The sequence below is a fragment of the Monodelphis domestica genome, chromosome 6, assembly GCF_027887165.1.
Source record: "Monodelphis domestica isolate mMonDom1 chromosome 6, mMonDom1.pri, whole genome shotgun sequence".
Lineage (NCBI taxonomy): Eukaryota > Metazoa > Chordata > Mammalia > Didelphimorphia > Didelphidae > Monodelphis > Monodelphis domestica.
In genome coordinates, this window is record NC_077232.1 from 62,400,535 (window position 1) to 62,420,838 (window position 20,304).

A 20,304-nucleotide genomic window follows, 5' to 3' on the forward strand; every position below is an offset into this window, starting at 1 on the left:
ACCTAGGATACCCTTTTTCCTGTTTCCTTCCTGCACCTCATTTTCTCCTTCTTGTTTCCTAAATGTTTGGTATATCCAATGAACTGTTGACATAATTGTCCTTAAATTTACTCTTTTGCAGGAAAATCCAAATCCTCACATGACATTCCAGAAAGTTCCACGCCCCACAGAAGGTTCTCACTTGCGAGTCCACATTCTTCCTTTCCCGAAGATTAATGAGCCCAGGGTGCAGGAGCTGATACAGGAAGGTCTTGTGAAGAACCAGCTCGCGCCTCCTACTTCTAAAGTGGAGAAGAAGTGTGTCGTGCCGGCAGGCCCACCTGTGGGTATGTGGGTTTGGCTCCTTCTGACCCTTGTTTATGGGGTCAAGTCCCTTGACTCTTTAGAGGAATTCAAAGCTCTAACTCTCTACTGTATATACTTGTAAGGGTTAAGAAAGGCCAATTTGGAGTGGATTGGTTGTGCAATTATGGTTAGTTTGATTCTTTTCCTAACTGCCTTGGAACAGGTATAAGAGAGATTTGTTCCAGTTGAATTTGGTGGACAGGAGCCTTCGTTTATTTCCTTTTTTTGGTAATCTCCCTCTCAGAATCCTCAATTGCTTCATCCACATAATCTGGGCCAAATTCTTTCCTCAGATACATGGGCAGCTCCCACTGGAGTCATTGGGAGCCGCACGTGTGCATCCAAGAATCCAGCCCCAGCAGCCCTTCCTGTAAGGCAAATCAAAAACTGGCAAAGCCTTCATCCCACTCGCTACTCCATTACCCTTCAAACATTGGCCGTGTCTCCTTTTACACAGTTGGCATTTCATATACTTTGCAGAACTGCCATTACTTACCCCCGTAGGCAGATTTTAATCTTTGGAGATTTAGTGGCTAATTAGTTTTAATCAGCTCATCAAGGGGTTCAAAGGAGGAAAGAAACCCAAAGAATGAAGATGAACAAAACTCAAACCCTAGTGTAGTGGAAGAAGCCTGGATTAGGGATTGAGAAGAACCAGATGTTGTCCCTGAAGCATCCCTGTGGCACAGAGAAGGCTGGTCCCTGTTAAGATTGGAATGACTTATTCCTGATGAATCCATACCAGCTCTTACTGATCAGCACTTCGTTCTCAAAGTACTCACTGACTATCCCTTTAATCATCAGCTCCAGAACCTCAAAGAAGCTTACTAGACCATGCATGCCTCATTTTAAAAATTATATTATTTGCTTATTTCTGATCTTCCAGCACTTCCTTCAAGATCCATAAATTTTTAAAGGTCATTGATAGCATCTCAGCTTCTTATATCAACAGCTTCTTTTTGGTAACTTAGGATGTATTTTCTGTAAACCAATTTCCTCACTTATCTGGGATTTCATTTTCACAAAAGTTTTGTGATTTCTTTTCTACATGTACTGCTACTCTGATGATCTTTTCCCGAAGGGAAAAAAAAGTAGCAAAATGAGAATAGAATAATTCTGTTTCTTCTCTAATACCATTATTATAATTAAATTTATTTCAAGTATTAGTGTTTATTATGGTCTCAATGTCACTCTTCATCCCAACGTGGATTCTTTAATACCTTTTTTCTTGTTCTGGGCTGTAACATTCCAAGTAACATTCTTCCAGCTTTGTGGCCTTCTTATATATTTATTAACAGTAGCTACCCTTGTTTCTGTCTTCTGCCAGTCTTTTAAAAACCTACGTTGGTCAGTGAATCTCCCCATTTATTAACATAGGTTCTTTTGTCAGTCTTCCCCTTTTCTATCACATCAGACCTGATTATTTATCTTCATAATTTTCTTCTTGACAACATCCTATCCTTCTTTAGATGAAATTTCCAATATAATCTCAGCCCATGGGATTTTTTCTGGCTTTTCTTTAACTTTATTAAGTTCCTCTGCCAGAATCTAGTATACAAGACTTTCTGTTGCTTTCTCTTCCTTTTCTTCATGATTTCAGTGTGAAGTGGTCACATCCTTCTAATGATCTGGTCATTTCTATTTCATTTTAGTTCAATTCACTAAACATTTATTAAGGACTGATATGGATACAAATACAAACCAAACAGTTCATGTTCTAAAGGAATTTACATTCTACTGGGCAGGTACAACACGTACATAGAAAAGTAAATAAAAGGTAATTTGAGGAGAGATTTTTGTAGTATCATGAAAGGCTTCCCAACACCTAAGCAGAGCTTTAAAGGAAATCAGGTGCTCCAAGAGCTGAAGATGGAATGTTGAATTGAGGGAACAGTTCCAGTTTGGCTAGAATGCAAAGTCCATAAAAGAGACTTGAGTAAATAAGTCTAGAAAGGTAAGTTGGGATCAGATTGAGGGGGCTTTAAATGCCAGGATAAGGTTTAGAGACAAGAGGAAGTTCAGAAGATTTCGGGGCAGGAAAATGAAATGGTTAAACTTGTGCTCTTAGAAGATTCTTCTGGCTTTTGATAGAGAGTAGATTGGAGAGTAGCAAATCTGAGAGGAGGGGGACCAGTTAAGAAGTTACTATAATGTCAAGGAGAGCATTGAACTGGGGCCATTTTGAGTAAAAAGAAAGAGATCAGTATGAAAAATAACATGGTGGTAGAATTAGCAAGACTTGGTAGCTGATCAAATCCAGAAAGTAAGAGAGAGGGAAGAGTCAAAGAGGACCCTAAAGTTGTAATGGGTAATAGAGCACCTAAGGAAAAGAGTCAAGTTTGGAAGAAGGATTATTATAGGGAGAAGATGATCATCTTGTTTTGGAGAGAATGTTGTCAAACCCCTACTGAAACATACTACTTGGTAGCCTATTCCTTTGGTGTAACTTCTATTAAATTCTTCATGTTAATCCATGGTTTTAGTTTTGGTCTCTGGAGGTAAATCAAGTAAGTATAATCCCACCATTCATGTAACAATCATTCAGACATTTAGACAATGATTATACATCCCTGAGATAAGGAACACAATGTTAAATTCAACTTTGGACAGAACCATTCAATTAATCAGCCAGCATTTATTAAACTAGGGCAGCTAGGTGGTATAGTGACTAGAGAGCCAGACCTGGAGTCAGGAAGGCCTGAGTTCAAATCTGACCTCAGACACTTATTAGCTCTATAACCCAGTACAGGTCACATCATACTGTTTGCCTCAGTTTCCTCATCTAGAAAATGAGCTGGAGGAGAAGTGGAAAACCACTCCACCATCTTTAGCAAGAAAACCCCATGGACAGTAGTGGCTTGTTATCATCCATTAGGCCACAAAGTCAGGCACAACAAAAGCCTTTTTCTTCTGAAGTTACCATTAAGTAAAGTCCTGAATGTATCAACTATTCTAAGTTTAGCCCAGACAACAAATTCCAGCAGATGTCCTAGTAATCCTAATTAACTATAGCTATTAAATTATTTCTCTGCTGTGGCAATATGAATAATGGAGATTAATTAAAGAGAATAGTAGAGGTAGGACTGCCTAGTAGGAGGTTGCAGTAATCTAGATGAGTGCTAAAGTTAAATTGCACTGGGGTAGCAAGAATAGAATAGGGAGAAAACAAATGCAAGAAAGTCATTGCAGAGCTGAAAAAGAAAGAACTCAATAACCACAGAGAGACAGAATGAGGAAAGAAAGAAAAGATGGAGAAGACGGGAGATGGAGAAAAAGAGAAAGAAGAGGAAAAGGAGAGAGTGAAAGAAAACAAGAAAGACTACATACAAGGCCCTCTTTTTAAAAATATCAAACTTGAGTTACTAGGTGAATATTGGTTCACAAACAGAATTAGTGAAATCAGAAAGAACAAGACTTAGATAAAGATAAGCTCACTTTGGGGTATGTTGATTTTAAAGTGCCGGTGGGACATGTAAGTAAACTACCCTAGACTCTTGGAATCATGATTTGTGTAGCTCAGAAGAAACTCGGATAAGACATAGAGATTTAGGAGTCATCTACTATTGTCTCCTGTGAATTACTATTTTTCTTACCTTCTATTTCTAAAATATCTGGTTTGACAGATGCACATAGACTAGTTTCTCCCTTATCTTCCATTACTAGGTTAAAACCTCATCTGAGATTTTTCAGACAACCCATTTCCCTCAGTTAATTAAATGTCCCTAATGGTAGATTTTATTATCTGAAGTTTAAAAAATAATTATGAAAAGTAAAGATTTTCCTAGATGCATACTTCCTGTTGTAAAGGGTAAAATTAGGGGGGTTTGACTGAATATATTATACTAGTGGTCTCCAGGGATTAATTCAATCCCAATAAAATACTCAGGTCAGTTTGGGATTTTTATGGTGGTTTAATTACAATAGAGGGAAGAAATTAAGATGAAGAGAGAGAGAGGAAAAAGAATTTAAACTGCTCCAGCGTGGGCTGAGCCAGGCAGGAGTTCAGAGGCCTAGACCAAGGGGTCTTCTCAATCTAGCTCAGCTACCAGCTGCTCAAGGCCTCCTCCAAGATGAAGGGTCTCCTAGGAGGATAGCATTTTAGGAGGTAAAGGAAAAAGGAATCAGCCTAAACCACTCACCAAGCACGCTAAGAACTTCTCCCGGTCACCTCACCGGCAAGCCACAAAATGCCAAAACCCAACAAGAGCTACAAGCATGCCAAACACTATCCATCATTCCCCATGCTGCTGACAGAGACCAATGTCTCCATGAGCGAGAGTGAGAGCGAGAGCCACATCTCCGCAAGAGAGCCCAGGAGAGAGGAAGTGATATGAAATATATAGGCTGTTCTTTGCCTCACTTCCTGTGTCTCACATGTACCAATGGTAGCTTAAATTTTATTTAGGCAGCCCAGGGGGTCTGCCAGTTTTTTCTTATTTGTCACTTGCTAGCACATGTCTGTCATAGGCCATCCTCCTCAACACTTAATCCTTAAGTAGGGGTGAATACATTCCTGGTTGCTAGGATTTTAAAGACTAATCAGGGTGGAGAAAATCTAAAATTCACACTGTAGGAAATTTGGAATTGTTTAATCTATTTTATAGATTAGTGTATGATTTCTCTTTTTGTAAAATTGGAAAGTAAATTGTATGAGACTCATTATTCTCAAGGCTCTTCAATTTATATCAAAAATGGTAAGAGTATATTTATCTCATTACCTAATATCATTGTTTTTATTCTTGGGCGTTCATGAATTGCCTAAGAGTCAGATAACCTGTTGAGATCTGATATGTGAGATCTAGAGCAACCAATTCTGGATCCTTTTCCCATGAAGGAGCAACCAGAATAGTAAAATAGTCTTTTCAGTGGCTGGTGGTATATTGGGAAATCAATGGATTAGGATCTCAAAAGACTTAAAGTACAACATTCTGTTATTCTTAGTGTCATCAAACACAGGTAACTGACTGATATTGTGTTTCTTTATTAGTTTCAATCATGGATAAAGTTACCACAGTCTTCAACAGTGCTCAAAGATTGGAAGTTGTTAGAAACTGCATCGCCTTCATATTTGAAAATAAAGTTTTAGAAACCGAAAAGGTAATTTTTTAAAAGTTTGTTTACCAAAGGAAATGTCTTATTTTCATGTTAAATTTACTCATGATAAATTACCTATGGAACTTTCCATAAACCCAATCTATTTTCCATATCCATGATCTGTTTTGGTCATTTGAAAATGAATATGATTATGTGTCCAAATTAAAACTACAGAAGATGGTATTGCTGCCAATTAAGTTCCAAGTATAAAGTTTACATCTTATTTAACCTGGCAATGAAATATTCTCCATGGACTTTTCAGAGAATTTTTTCAGAGTTTTGGCATAGCTGTCCCCATTATGAAGGATCTTAGCTGTTCCACAGGAGTGTATTTTCAGATAGCCAAAACTTTTTAATCATCAAAACCTATTTTCTTTTAACCACTTAGCATAGAATATTTATAATATATATATGTATTTTCTGCTTCATTAAACGTTTCATTTATTAAACATTTAATCTTGTCTAGATGATTTGGGATCATCACTATGACTATCCATTGTTATATTGTGTGTGAGCTTTTTGAGTTTTTTCAGGCCTGTTGCATTTTCTTATAATTAAAGATTGCCTGCTAATGTTGAAGCAACTATTATTCTCCTAGCTACCTAAAGTCACAGCCTCAGTCATTCTTCAATATTCAATAAATTGCCAACTCATACCCATTCTTTCCCTTTTTTATAATACTTTTCCCAATTACATGTAAAAAATTTTACCACTAATTTTTTAAAATTTTGAGTTCTGCTTTAGTATCTTGGCCAAGAAGTCCCAAAATGGAATCACAGAGTCATATACAGCTAATTGAATAAACAACATACACTTCTTGGTTTGGGATTTAAGGCCCTCCACAAACTGACTTCTTTCTACCTTTCCTGCCCTGTTATCTACATCTAGCCAATTAAGGTGACAAGTTATTCACTGAATTCAGTACTCTTGTCCCTTTCCTCTCTTCCTTCACAATAGCTGTCCCCAGAACCCAAAATGCATTACCCCCATCTCTGTTCCTCTGAACTCCATGGCTTCCTTTATAACCTAGCTTGTGTCAATTCCTGCTCAAAGGCCTTACCATATTCTCCTTCAGGCTGCATTTATTATGGTTACCTGTGAATAAGCTCTAGCTGTGCATGCACACTCACAGATGTGCTCCCGAGGAGACCAGCTCCTTAATTGTTCTCAATGACATAGCATGGGGTTGGCTTTTTGGTTAGTTTCTAGTTCAGGAACTAACGGTGCTTTTTGCATAGTGTGTATTTACTAAATATTTGTTTTTTGATTGAATTATTGTTCTAAAATGTCCATGGGAGATTATTGAATAGATTCAAATATTTGTTTCTGAAGAATTAGGTTTCTGGTCATACAAATAAAATGAAATTTTCTTGTTCTCAGACCCTTCCTGCTGCACTAAGAGCCCTCAAAGGAAAGGCAGCGCGGCAATGTCTTACCTATGAACTGGGTTTACATGTACAGCAGAACCGGGCAATACTAGATCATCAGCAGTTTGACTACATCATAAGGATGATGAACTGTACTCTACAGGTAATTTGTGTGTTTTTTCTAGAACCTAATGCCCCATCCCCACTCTGGTTTTTGAAATAATATTTATTGTCCAAGATTGAATCTTTTTTAAAAAACTCTCTCTAAAGTTCTTAGACTTTCCAGGGCCAAAAGGTTGTAAAAAGCCAACATCCACACTATTTCTGCCAAATATACTTATTTAGTATCTGGCATGATTATTAAGTTTCCTTTCCATCTATGCTGGATATTGGTTTATTCTATTAATTCTACAAGCAATGTCTTTGGAAATGAAAAGGGTCTCATAAATATTATAGTGCATATTATTTTGTAGTATTGTTCATTCACTCAGAGGCAGCTATATTGCCATCATGTTTTGGGATCTATAAGGGATTGGTAGTGGAACTGAAGGTTAAGAGAGCAGAGGTGTTGGGATAATGTCTTTTCTGGCACCTGTTAGCTCAGATACTAGGTACTCAAGGGTACTACTACATGTTTCCATAGTTAGAGCCAGCCAGGGACAATTTTAATCCCCAGAGTTTACAGTCCCATGTAGACACACTTTACATTATTCCAGCTGCTCTTACTATTTGGATAATCAAGTTTGTCCTCATTTATTAAAAAAAAAACAACAACAAGGGAACAAAGAGGATATGTGTAACATTGTTTGTTTTTCAAACTTCCCAACATTCCAGAGACAGGAATAAATCTGAAATGAGTACATAGGTTAATAATGAAATGCAGTTAGACCAGAAAATGGTAGTGTGTTAGGATGCACAGGAGCCAAGATCCTCTACAGACACCCCAGCAAAACTTGAGAAGAGTCACCTGCAGAATCTTCCATCCAGCCTTGTGATGGCCAGAACTGTGAGGATTCTGCAGAGAATCTTGACTAGACAAGTGAGGGGAGGTGGAAAACACTGCATCAGAAAAGTAGCCCCAGAACAACCAAACAGGGGCTCTTCAAGCCTGGCAGGAGCCCAGGTGCACTCAGTGGGGGAAGCTGGGGAGGAAAAGGAACATCCCCATCTTAGTGGCCAGAAAGACTCTCACTGGAAGGCCCCAGAGTTCCATATCAGGAACTCAGAAACAAGGGATAGGGGCCTTAGCCAAGAGTAGCCCTGAAGCCTTGAGACAAGAGGGAGTCCCTCTGCAGAGCCTAGCATCAGAGTAGACCCAAAAGCCCTGGACAGTGGAACCTAGGCTTGGCCAAACTCTAAACCCAGCAGAACTTCCCTAAACAACTTAGAAATGCTAGAGCTGGGCTTCATGCAAAAGCGTCTCTGCCATACCCACCCCCAGCCTAGAAACCAAGGCTGCCAAGATGAACAAACAAAAGAAAACTCCAAGTACTCTGAGCAAATATCTTAGATTTAGAGACATCCTGGAGTAAGCCTGGGGGATGAGAGCTTCCCCATAATGATTCTAAATAAAGCCTCAGAGTAAAAAATGTCTTGGCCACCAAAAGACTATGTAGAAGAAATGAAACAAGAAATTTAAAAATGGAATATCTAGGGAGGACAGAGTGGCAAGGAGAACTGGCATCTTAGAACAGATGATAGAAAATCTGAATGCCCTGAAAATTGGAAAGGGTCTAACAGAAAACAGTAACTCAATTAAGCCAGAATACATAGTAAAACAAATCAAAATATAAGAAATATAAATATGTACATATACATAAACACATTTTTTAATTAACCTAAGAAACAGGTCAAGGAGAAATACCTTAAGAATTATTACACTATCTGAAAATCAAGGTTTTTCTTAAATATCCCAGATACCATGTTTCAATAAATTATAAATGAAAACTACTGGTTTTCTTACATTGAAAGATCCTCCAAAATGAAAACTCCAGAAATGTCATATCCCAAATTCATAGATTCTCAGTCAAAGGGGGGAAAAAAAGCTACAAACTGCCAAAGCGAAAGAGTTTAAGTTGTAAGAAGACAGAGTAGGAATCACCTATTACTTGGCAACTACTAGGTTAAGGGAGAGGAAAACTTGGAATAAAAGATGAAGGTTTACAAGCAATTATACCATATCTAAAAAAATTATACTGTGAGAAAATAGATCTTTAATGAAATAGAGTATTTTCAAACATTCCCAAAGAGAAGCCCAAACCTGAATAGATGTTTTGGAATGGAAATGTAGTAGCCAAGAGAATCATTGGAATTCCTTTAATAGTATGGGGGGTGGGAGGGGATGGAGTTGAATTCTTTACATGTGGATAAGAAGGAAATAAACTTCTTTTAAAAATGCTAATATCTTTAAGGATCATAGAGAAAAGTTAATAAGACAGAGGACCACTCAATGGTTTTATGTTGTTGGATGATTTTGAACAAAAGAAAAAAAATGAGGGGGATGGGGACTCCACTGGAAAACATTAATAAATGAGAGAAGCAATAAATTAATTAATCAATCACATAACTAAAAAAAGAAAAACAAAAATTTGAACTATAAATCAAACCTGCCAACTAAGCAAAAAAGTAGATATTCTATAAATTAAAGAAGATATTAATAGAACTGAAAGCTAAAATAATTGAATTTGTAAATAAAACAAAGAGCTGACTTTTAAAGAAATTAACAAAATTGATAAAGTTAGTAGAGGACAATAATTGTTCACATTAAGTATGAAAAATGAGAGTTCACAAAAATGAACAAGAAAAATATATTAAATCATTTTGCCCAATTATACACTGATAACACTGATAATTTAAATGACATGTAAGAATATTAAAAAAATATAAAATATCCAAATTAACAAAAGAAAAATGGCTATTTTAATAACCCAATGTCAAAAAAATAAATAAGCTGTAAGTGAACTCTGAAATTAAAAAACATCATAAAAATTTATTTATGAGTAAATTCTATCAATCAAAAATCAAAGAACAAATCCAATATTACATAAACTCTTTGCCATAATAGGAAAAGATGGCAAGCTTCCAGTCTCTTTCAGTGTTGAAAATATTACCTTTATACCTGAACTTGCAAGAAAGCGAAAAAAAAAAAGTAATCATTTTCCCTAATATACAATGAAGCGATAAATAAATATTAGCAAATAGACTGACACATATTAGAAAGATTATATACTATGACCAGGTTAGTTTTGTACTAGGAATGCAGGATCTATTTAACAAAAGTAAGACTATAAATATAATAAATCATATTAATAGTATAATAAAACCCATTTGATTATATCAATAAATGCTAGAAAGATTTCTGATAATTAGCAATTTTCTATTAAAACTAGAATATGGAAGAATAAATGGACCTTTCCTTAATATGTAGTAAATAATATCCATATGAAATCAAGAGCAAATGTTATATGCCATGGGAAAAAGTTAGAGGCTTTATCAGCAAGATGAAGGGGAAAGCAAAGGCTCCTTTTATCATATTACTATTTAACATGGTTGCAGACATTTAAATTATAGTAGTAAGATGAAGAAAAATCAAGGAAATAAACATAGGTAAAGAAGAAATCAGTAATTACCTTCTGCAGACAATATGATGATTTATTTTTAGAACTCTAAAGTCAACCAAAAATTAATTAAAATAATAGATTCAACAAAGTTGTAAGATATAGATTTGTTTTTGTTCAGTCATTTAAAATCACATTCAGTTCCTCAAGGCCCCATTTGAGATTTTCTTGGCAAAGATATTGGAGTGGTTTGCCGTTTTCTTCTCCAGTTTGTTTTACAGATGAGAAAACTGAGGCAAACAGGGTTAAGTGACTTCCCCAGGGTCACACAGCAAGTATCTGAGGCTAGGTTGGAACTGAGATCTTTCTGACTCTAGGATCAGCACTCTTATCCACTGTGCTAGCTGCCCCAGATATAAATTAAATATACATAAAATACCATTATATTGCCAACAAAACATTCCATTCAAAATACTACCAAAGGTATAAAAAATATTTGGAAATATTTCACCAAAGTTTTAAAATATTTGGAAGTGTATCAGCCAAGATGCATCCAGGAATGGATCTAGCCAAACTATAAAACAATTCTTTGTAAAAATAAGGGCAGATGCAGATAATTCACAAAATAGTAATTACCTATGGGTAGAGCCAACAAGACAAAAATGACAGTATTCCTTAAATTAACTTATTCAATGCTGAACCAGCTACCAAAAGATAAAATGAGATAAATAACAACAGTTTATTTGAGGAAAACAAGGTCAAAAATGTTAAAGAAAATAATGAAAAAAAATGGAAGCAACAGTCTATCATACTGGATCTCAAACTATTCTGCAAATTCATAACAATTTAAATTATTTAGTACTGATTAAAAATTGATCTGAACAGATTAAGCGCACAACATAAAGAAGCAAATGTATGTAGTAACACAATGTCATTAAACCCAAAGATTTCTGCTGGCATAAATTAACTTTCTACTAACATCACACTGTTTACAAAGATAAACCCTAAATAGGTGTACAACATAGATTTAAAAGTGACAGAAGCAAAATAAGAGCAAGGAAGAGATTGCATTTCATATCTCTGAACAAGAAAGAGTTCATGACTAAAAGAGGCCGAGTGAAGATCACAAAAGATAAAAGACTGTAAAATTAAAGTGTTTTTGTACAAACAAATCTAATACAGATAAAATCAGAGAGATTCACAAAGCATTTATTGAGTGCTAACTGCCGGCTAAGCAGTGTGCCAATTTCAGGTGATAGAAAAACAAAAGAAGACAATCCCTACTCTCAAGGATCTTATATTTTAATCTAGAAAGACCAAATATGACTGAAAGCTGGACAAGGCAAGGGATGAAGGGTAGAGAGCTAGGCAGCTGAAGAAGTGGAGCAAACTGGAAACTAAACAGGAAGTGAAATGAGGAGCATGGCTGGGGCTCCCCAGAATATAGCAGTACTAGGTAGAGACTTACCAATCAGGGAGAAATCATCCTCTGAGAGGCAAGGCACCTTTTGGGGAGAGAGAGCAATCAGAAGGAAAAGAGGCAAATGGAAAAAATTATTTGCAGCAGATTTCTCTGATAAGATATATGTAAGGAACTGGTTGAGAAACTTTCATTTAAAAATGAAGCCATTCACTGGCTAATGAATCAAAGGTTATAAACAAGCATTATTCAAAGGAAGAAATCCAGACAGCCAACAACCATGAAAAGAGGCTCTAAATCACTAATAATTAGAGAAATAATTAAATCAACTTTAAGGTTCCACTTCACATTTGTCAGACTGGCAAAGTTAACAAAATGGGAAAATGACAAATGTTGGGGGCATAGGGTTGTGGGCTATGACAAAACAAGCATATTCCAGCATTTTTGATGGACATTTGGTCTAGCTAGTCTTGAAAGCAATATGGATCTATGCCCCAAAAGTTACTAAAGTATGCATACCCTTTGACCTAGTAATACCATTGCTAAACCTTTAACCCAAAGAAATCAAAGAAAGAGGAAAAGTGCTTAGGGGTACAGAAATATGTAGCAGTTCTTTTTGTATTAGCCAAAGACTGAAAACTAACGGGCTACCCTCCTATTGGAAAATGGCTAAGTAAATTATAGTACATGTTATATAATAAAATATGATTTTTTAATTATATTTTATATTATGTATGATATATGCCATAAGAAATGACAACATGGACAATTTCAGAAATTGGAATGTTCAGAAATAAAGAAAATCATCCTTAAACTGATGCAGAGGGAAGGGAGCAGGTCTGGGAGTACAGTAACCAATGATTATATTATCCTGAAGACCGAGGCAAGGCAAAAAGCAATTTATTAAGTGCTTGCTATTGCCAGGCCATAGGAATACAACAGGGATACAATTACTAGCTAAAAGACAGTCCTTGCCTTCAAAAAACTTTGGTGTCCACCTTTCACCCAACTTACCTGTGGCTCCAAGAAGCTGCAGTGTGCACAGCAGCCACCCCCCAGTAAAACCATCTTGGCAGATGAGCTAAACTAGGCTGAGGGTGACCAAGAGGCTCAAATGCACTGATGACTTAGGAGGATGTCTGCCCCAGGCATGTGGGTGGACATGGGCCCAGGAGAACAATTTGTTCCAATGTCCATGAAGGCAGCCAAAGCAGGTGCTATAGAACACATAGAGCTTCATCAGACATCAAAGACACTGAGGTCCTCCGGAGCCTCTCAGGCCATTGCCAGTCATCCCGACTCTTTCTTGCCACTGGATTTTGATAATTCTGGAAAAGAGAAGACTCCCCTCAATGTCATTGATCTTCTTTGAAAACAAAGGATAAATTACAATAATCTAATGGAAAAGGGAGTAGGAAAGTAGTGAGGAGAGGGGAATGTATCCAGCACTGGGGCCATGATATCAAAGTCCAATAAGTCAGAAATGCAGCTGGGAAGGGAATGAAAGTTGATCAGCCTAGGCCCCTCCTCAAAATGAAGACCCCAGGAAGAACTCACCAATGGGAGAAAGGGACCAGCATAGCAGAGTAAGAAGGTCTCAGATATCTTCCATGGTAAGACTGCAAATGAGACATAGTGTTAACATCCAGAAAATTAGAAACACAGTCAGGAAGAGAAAAACAATTTTTAGAGGACTGAAGATGAAACCTACCCCCCCCCCAACTCCTTCCAGAAAGGTGATGGCCTTGAAATGAAAAATTAGACGTAGTTTTAGATGTGACCAATACAAACATTTGTTATGGTGGATAAAAAAAATTATATATAATTAAATAAATAGTTTTTAAAATAATAAATGCATTTAAATCAGGATCCATAAATTCTAAATAATGCCATCCCTGCACAGCCAGTTCTCATATGAAGTCAGTGCAAAGAAATATCCTTTCCTTCAAATGCAACCCTCCTTCCACCACACAATGTAAAATGTACTTTCCACCAGCACCTATTTCAAATAAATAATAAAAGATGGGAAATGAGTAACTTTGTAACAAATCATAATTGATATCTTAGGATATCAATAATGTAATAAATATAATTATTGTTAACTTAAAACAACTGGCTATGTGGCCCCGGACAACTTAGCTTCTCTAGGCTTATTTTCTCATCTGTAAAATAAATGAGTTAGACTGAATTATCTCTAAGGTCCCTTCTAACTGAAATTTTGTGATCTAAGATGCATGTGTCTGTTCTTGGACTGGCTCAAGTCAAAATTGTTATCAGTTACTAGAGTCTTATCAGGCATATTTGTCACATTTACAGATGACAAAAGGCTGAAAAAAGCATTCTGGATAAGAGAATTGGAATCCAGAAATATGTGAACAGTTGAGGACAGAGGGCTAAAATAAGATGAACTTTCTTAAGGATAAATGTAAAGTCACTGGCTTAGATTTTAGAATGCAACTGCCCCTAAAGGTAAGGGAAACATTTGTTAAGAGTCCATGGGGGAAAAAACAAGCAACCTCAGAGGTTTTAGTTGACTGCCAACTTCAGAAGAGTCAACTAACTGTGGCTGCCAAATAGGAGCTAAGGAGATATTAGGCTGCATTAGAAAATATAATCTACACTTCAGGGAAGTGACATTGTTTCAGCACTCTGACCTTTGGGGACCATATTTCAGACTATTGCATTCAATGCTAGGTGACCCATTATAAGAAAATTATTGAAGCCTCTGCAGAGGAGGGAACCAAGATGAGGAAAGGATTCAAGAACATGTCAGGAACTAGAGGTGAAAGAACCTGGGATGTTTATCCTGAAGAAAAGACCAAAAAGAAGAACTTAGTGTCTTAGAAGAGCAATTAGATCGATTCTGCTTGATTCCGTTGGGTGTCAGTTATAACGTAGCTCAGCTTGGTTCAATCTGAGCAAGAATTTCTGGACCATTAGAACTGAACCCAAGAATGGGCTCCCTACAGGGAGTGAGGGAGCTTCCTTATACTGCAAGTGTTCAGGCAGACACCTGATGACCATGTGCTAAGCATGTCCTAAAAGGGCAGCAAATTGGACTAGAGTAACAGTTCTTCACTTATTTGTGTCATGGACTCCTTGATGGTCTGAGATCTCTTTTCACAATAATACCCTTTCAAAAAAATTTATAGTTGAAAGTAAGTTACAAGACAGTGAAAGGACCCCTGAAATCTATGGACAGGACCATTGGGGTTCCATGGATCCCAGGTTAAAAACCCTTCAACTTCATGTCCTTCAAGGTCTGGTCCAATTCAGGAATTTAATGGTTTTTACATTAATTGTCCTCTTTCTAGGAAAAGCTTCTGTATTATATAATAACTAAAAGAGAACAATATCGAAATGCTCCAGAAGATAATTTTAGATCAAACATGTCTAATTGCAAAGTCATCTAGACCCTAAGTTTTAGTTACTTTTACATATATGTATTGTTTCATAGGGGAAAAAAAGGTATTTTTTTTTTTGCCTTCAAGAGGTTTGTACACTCAAGAATACTGAATTATTATTATAAATATAAACTACACCCTAGTCTTCCTCCAGCATTCAGATTATACAAAGTTCTTCTTCAGTTACAGTGGGCCCAGAGGTGATATTCTGGGGTTTAATGTGTTATTTATTGGCAGCTTGGGATTTTTTAGTATTTATGTTCTTGTTACAACAATGTACTTTGTAGGGTTTGACTTGACATTCTGAACATATTTTTACAAAAGCATACAGTTTCATGGCAGAAAGGCCAAACATCTGCAGTAGTGTTTTAGAAAAGAAACATGAGTCAGATGGACCAATTTTTAGGTAGTGATTCAAAAACTTCAGTGATTTTTGCTTTCCGTGACCTAGAAATATTCTTCCTTTCCTGCCCTCTGGGGAAAACGAAATAGGCTATGATTACTGCTGAAGGACTATTTCATTTATCAGGATCATTTTATGACAAGTTAATAAAAAGAAATGGTTCACAGAGAATATGAGTTTTTCTAACACATCCTTGTCCTTCAAAAGAACTGATTCCATTTTGCAGAACCTATGAACCTTGGTCACATGTGTGGTATTTATTTTAATTGCTTCTATCTTTTTGAACACAAGCTGATGAAAAACTATCTTTTAAAAATAAAATAGTTGGCCAATAACCCTCTTCTCATTTTAATAGGTATAAGGTGGAGCCTTTATATTGTCAGGATTTTAACTGAGGTATTTTGACAATGGAGTTTCATTTAAAAGCTTAATAAATAATAAAATATTGGTATCAGTGTTCATGGACCCTTAACCAAGTGCCAAGGCACTCAGTATGTGACTTAGAATTTTTTTTAATACCAGGTTAGTGTTCTTTTCTTTTCCTTTCTTTTTCTTTTTTCTTTTTCTTTTCTTTCTTTTTTTTTTTTTTGAAATATCACTATCACTTTACATAGATCCTCCATCCTCCTTCCCCGAACTGTTGTAAGAGGAGGAAGAGTCAAGCACAATAAGCCAACACTTTCAGTGTTTAGAATGTGGGTTTTGTGCCACATTGCTGGGCCTCATCCTGGCCAAGGTACTGCGTCATTCTTCAAAGTCATGATTAGTCACTTCATTCATCAGAGATGTGCTGTTTTGCCTTGCCATGGTTGTATTCATCATGCAAATTAGTCTTCTGATTCAAGTCCCTTGATTCTCCAGCAGTTCTTAAAAATCTACCCTAGATATTTTTCCCCTCTGAATTCTTCATATCCATTACCTTTTTATGGTGCTATAATATTCCATTGTGTTCATATGCCTCAGTCTGTTCAGCCATTCCCAGTAAATGGGCTCACATTTAGTTTCCTAGTCTTTGCTGTTACAAAACCATATAAATATGGTTGTTTTGAAACCTTCCTCTCTGGTTTCATATCTTTTAGATATCCTCTTGGTAATATTATCATTAGGCCAAAAGATATATGCAATGTAATGACTTTTGGTGTCATTCCAAATTGTTCTCTGGAATAGTTGAAGTAGTTCATGGTTCTGCCAACCATGCACAGTGTGCCTCCCTTCCCACAACTCCCAGAGCAATATTTACTGGAGGGTTTTCCCTCATCTTTACCAGTCTTATATGTATGAGATGAAACCTGTTCTTTGAATTTGAATTTCCACTTTTGTTTTTATTAATGATTTGGAGTTTTAAAAATTATTTTCTTCTCTAACTTTTCTCAAAAAGACTTAATATTTTGAGAGATTATTAGGTAAGATATGATCTGCATACTTCTTATGCTTTCGGAGTGAGGGGGGATTTGTTATTGTTCAATTCAAACATATGGAGTACTTTAAGTAGAAGTTACAATTATCTCTGTCTGGTCTGCAGTTAGGGATGGTCCACAGAGGATGAGGGGGAGTTTGGATCTCCAGATTCCCTGGTGATGCTTCACATTCTTTCATTCCATGATTTATTCACTTAATTCCCATTTGCATTTTACTTCTTTCATGATGTTGCTTCAGTTTTTTCAAGTCTTCATTAATTCTTTATAGACAGTCATTGGACTTTTTCATCACCAAAATGAGACTACTATAATCAACAAGCATTTCTTAAATGATATTGCTTATCAAACCAATTATCAAGCACTTTCTAAATGCCTACTATGTGCTAGTACTACATGAGTCCCTGGGGATACATGTGCAAGTCACTGTACTCAAGGAGTTCCCATTCTAGCATGGGAGACAAGGACAGACAAGTTCAGAATAATATAAAGGGAACCAATACACTCGTTAGGAAGGTGGAGAAGGTTGGGAGTTGGCATTCAGGAAAAGCTTCATGTAGAAGGTAGTGCTTGAGCAGCATCTGGAAAGAAGAGGCAAGACTTGAAGGAGGGGGCATCCCTGATAAGGGACAGCCAACACCAAGGGTATGGAGAAGGAAACGGAGATCCATGTGTTACAAAGAGAAGGCTTTTTGATTGGGTTGAAGTCTTTGCAGGAGAAGGAAAAACATCTAATGAGCCTGGGCTGTAGAAGCTAAATAGAGGAGTTTCCATTTTCTATCAAGGCCAAAAGAGAATCACTGGTTTTTATGATAGAAGAGTGGCACGCATGAAACAACTAACATAAACATAATTCTTCCCCTTACAAAATGTAATATGACACTTGCTTATATTGTTAATGGCTAAGACACTAGCAGGAACATGACCTTCAGAAGATGGAATACTGTATAAATAACAGATAAAAGAGAAGAAATATATTTTTTGTCCATTTGTTCTGTGACCCTCATAACCTCTGTTTTGCCACAATTTCCTAAACTGTAACATGAGGATAATAATAGTATCTGCTTTGCAATGCTGTCGTGAAAATCAAATGAGATAATATTTGTAAAGCACTTCGCATAGTTCCTGGCATGCGATACATACCAAATAAACATTTGTTCTCCCTCTAGTCATAAGCAGTGGCAGGGATTTCTACAGATAGCCATTTGAAAGGATGTGAACAAAGAACAAGTTAGCTTTGGCAGAAATGAGAAACCAAATGGGGAGGTGAGAGAACCTTCAGATGGCAGAGGCTACCATCTTAAGCTGAAGAGCTAAAAACTTGAAAGGCATGTAAGGAAGGAGAAGTTCATAGAACGAAACTTTTCATTTATGAGCTGTTATAATGAAGTCCGGAGAAAGCCCTGGAGCCTTGAGTAATTTACTCCCTGTCTCTGTACCCCCATTACAAGGGTGTGCTGGAGCCAGCTGAACAGTCTCCCAGAGCCAACTGTTAAATTTGCAGCATGAGCATTTACAACTCAAAATCAGCAAACACTACAAATCAGGGCTTGATTTATTGTTTTGTTGATTGTTTAGACTAGATCTGCCTGCTTTTGTTTGACCTGCAAGTTAAGAATTGTTTTTACATTTTTTTAAATAAAGTTTTTTAGTATTTTAAAATACAAAAACTATTCTTGGATATGGCCCTCATCTAGACTCTAAGAGAAATATGGATAAAATGCTAATAAAGAAAATTAACCTTAAAAAGTATAACCGGTATACATTTATTTTCAAACAGCCTTTTGTTTAACATTTACCTACACATCCCTGCTCCAAATTTCATTTATGAAATGGTGATTAGTTACCCTCCTTCCACCCCACTGTGCTATGAGTGGTTGTGAGTATTAAATGAATAAAAGGAAAGCACTATAGCAACATAGACTGTCAGGATTCTCTGGTGTGGACATGGAATAACAACTACATTATGGATTTAAGACAAGGTAATCATGTAACCTTTTATACATATGTACAGGTCACTTTCTTGCTAATTAGCTCATCTTGATTCTTAGCTCATTTTCTTGCTAATAACTAATCCTTGGTACCAGAATCAATCTTTAAATTGAACTGACCTCTAATTATTTTATTTCATCTCTAATGCCCCTTCTGGTTCTTGGTCTTATGATCCTTTGTCTCTGGGAATGGATTTGGCCCTTAGCCATCCAATGGCGTACTTATTGTTATTCATTTGTTTTTCAGTCATGTCCAACTCTTTGTGATCCCATTTGAGGTTTTCTTGTTAAAGAGACTGGAATGATTTGCCATTTCCTTCTCCAGCACATTTTGCAGATGAGGAAACTAAGACAAACAGGATTGAGTGACTTGCCCAGGATCCCACAGCTAGTAAACATCTGTGGTTGTACTTGAACTGAGAAAGATGTCTTCCTGACCCCAGGCCTTGTATTCTATCCACTGTTCTACTCCTACCGAAAATTACATTTTTACCCATGTAGATATCTTATCCATGGCTTATCTCCATTCTCATTCTACAAACTTGAGAACAAGCCCCGTGTTTGATTCTTCTTTATATTCTCTCAAAGTCCAGAGTAATATTCTTATAGTATGGAAACACATATCTATTTTTCCTTACACCTCTCTCTCATTAAAAAAAAATTATACCTTAGGTCAATCCAAAATATGGTTGAGTAGTTTTAAGAGTGCTTTGGGACCTCAGGTCAGATGACTGTGTTTTAAAGCTACGAAGCAGTCTCAGTGGCTGCAATGACTGTGCAGTGAATGAACCCAAGTTCCTTCCTCTGGCAGCAGTTGTGTTTGGTGTCAGGGAACCCAGCAGACATCCACTGCTAAGGCTTTCACAGTGCAGGTGATTGAAGAGCACCGTCGTAGAGCATGGAAAATCACCATTGCGTCGTTCCATTATTTCTGTCACTATCAAAAAGCCAACACAGCTCAGAATGACTAACTTAGCACCATGCCACCTCAGGCTTAGGAGAGCAGCAATATACTAAGAGGAACTTACAGTTCAGCACTGATGTCTTTAAAAAAGAAACAAAAAACTTAAGGGTTGCATATATTCAAAAGCTCAGAGTAAAACTGGAGACCAGCTTAGGAGGGAGGGAAAAGCAGTGTGCACTTGGGATCAGAACATCCTGGAACTCTCAAGTCCTCCACCATAAAGTACTGTCACAATGAAGAAGACTTTTTAAAGCATTCCAGGAATGCTTTATGACTTAACCAGTCTGATCACTCCAGGAGTGCGGGACTGTGGGCATTGCCAGGAGCTAAGCTACGAGCAGAGT

General features: G+C 36.8%; 1 protein-coding gene across 6 annotated transcripts in view; it reads left to right on the top strand.

Annotated features, from left to right (window-relative positions):
- Window positions 1-20,304, top strand: part of SBF2 (SET binding factor 2) — a 522,987-nt gene that overhangs the window by 329,279 nt on the left and 173,404 nt on the right. For all 6 annotated transcript variants that reach the window (XM_056802096.1, XM_056802098.1, XM_056802099.1 and 3 more), the window contains 3 exons: window positions 122-326; window positions 5,333-5,442; window positions 6,820-6,969. In XM_056802096.1, coding sequence (XP_056658074.1) covers window positions 122-326; window positions 5,333-5,442; window positions 6,820-6,969 — 465 coding nt within the window. The remainder of the gene's footprint in view (window positions 1-121; window positions 327-5,332; window positions 5,443-6,819; window positions 6,970-20,304) is intronic.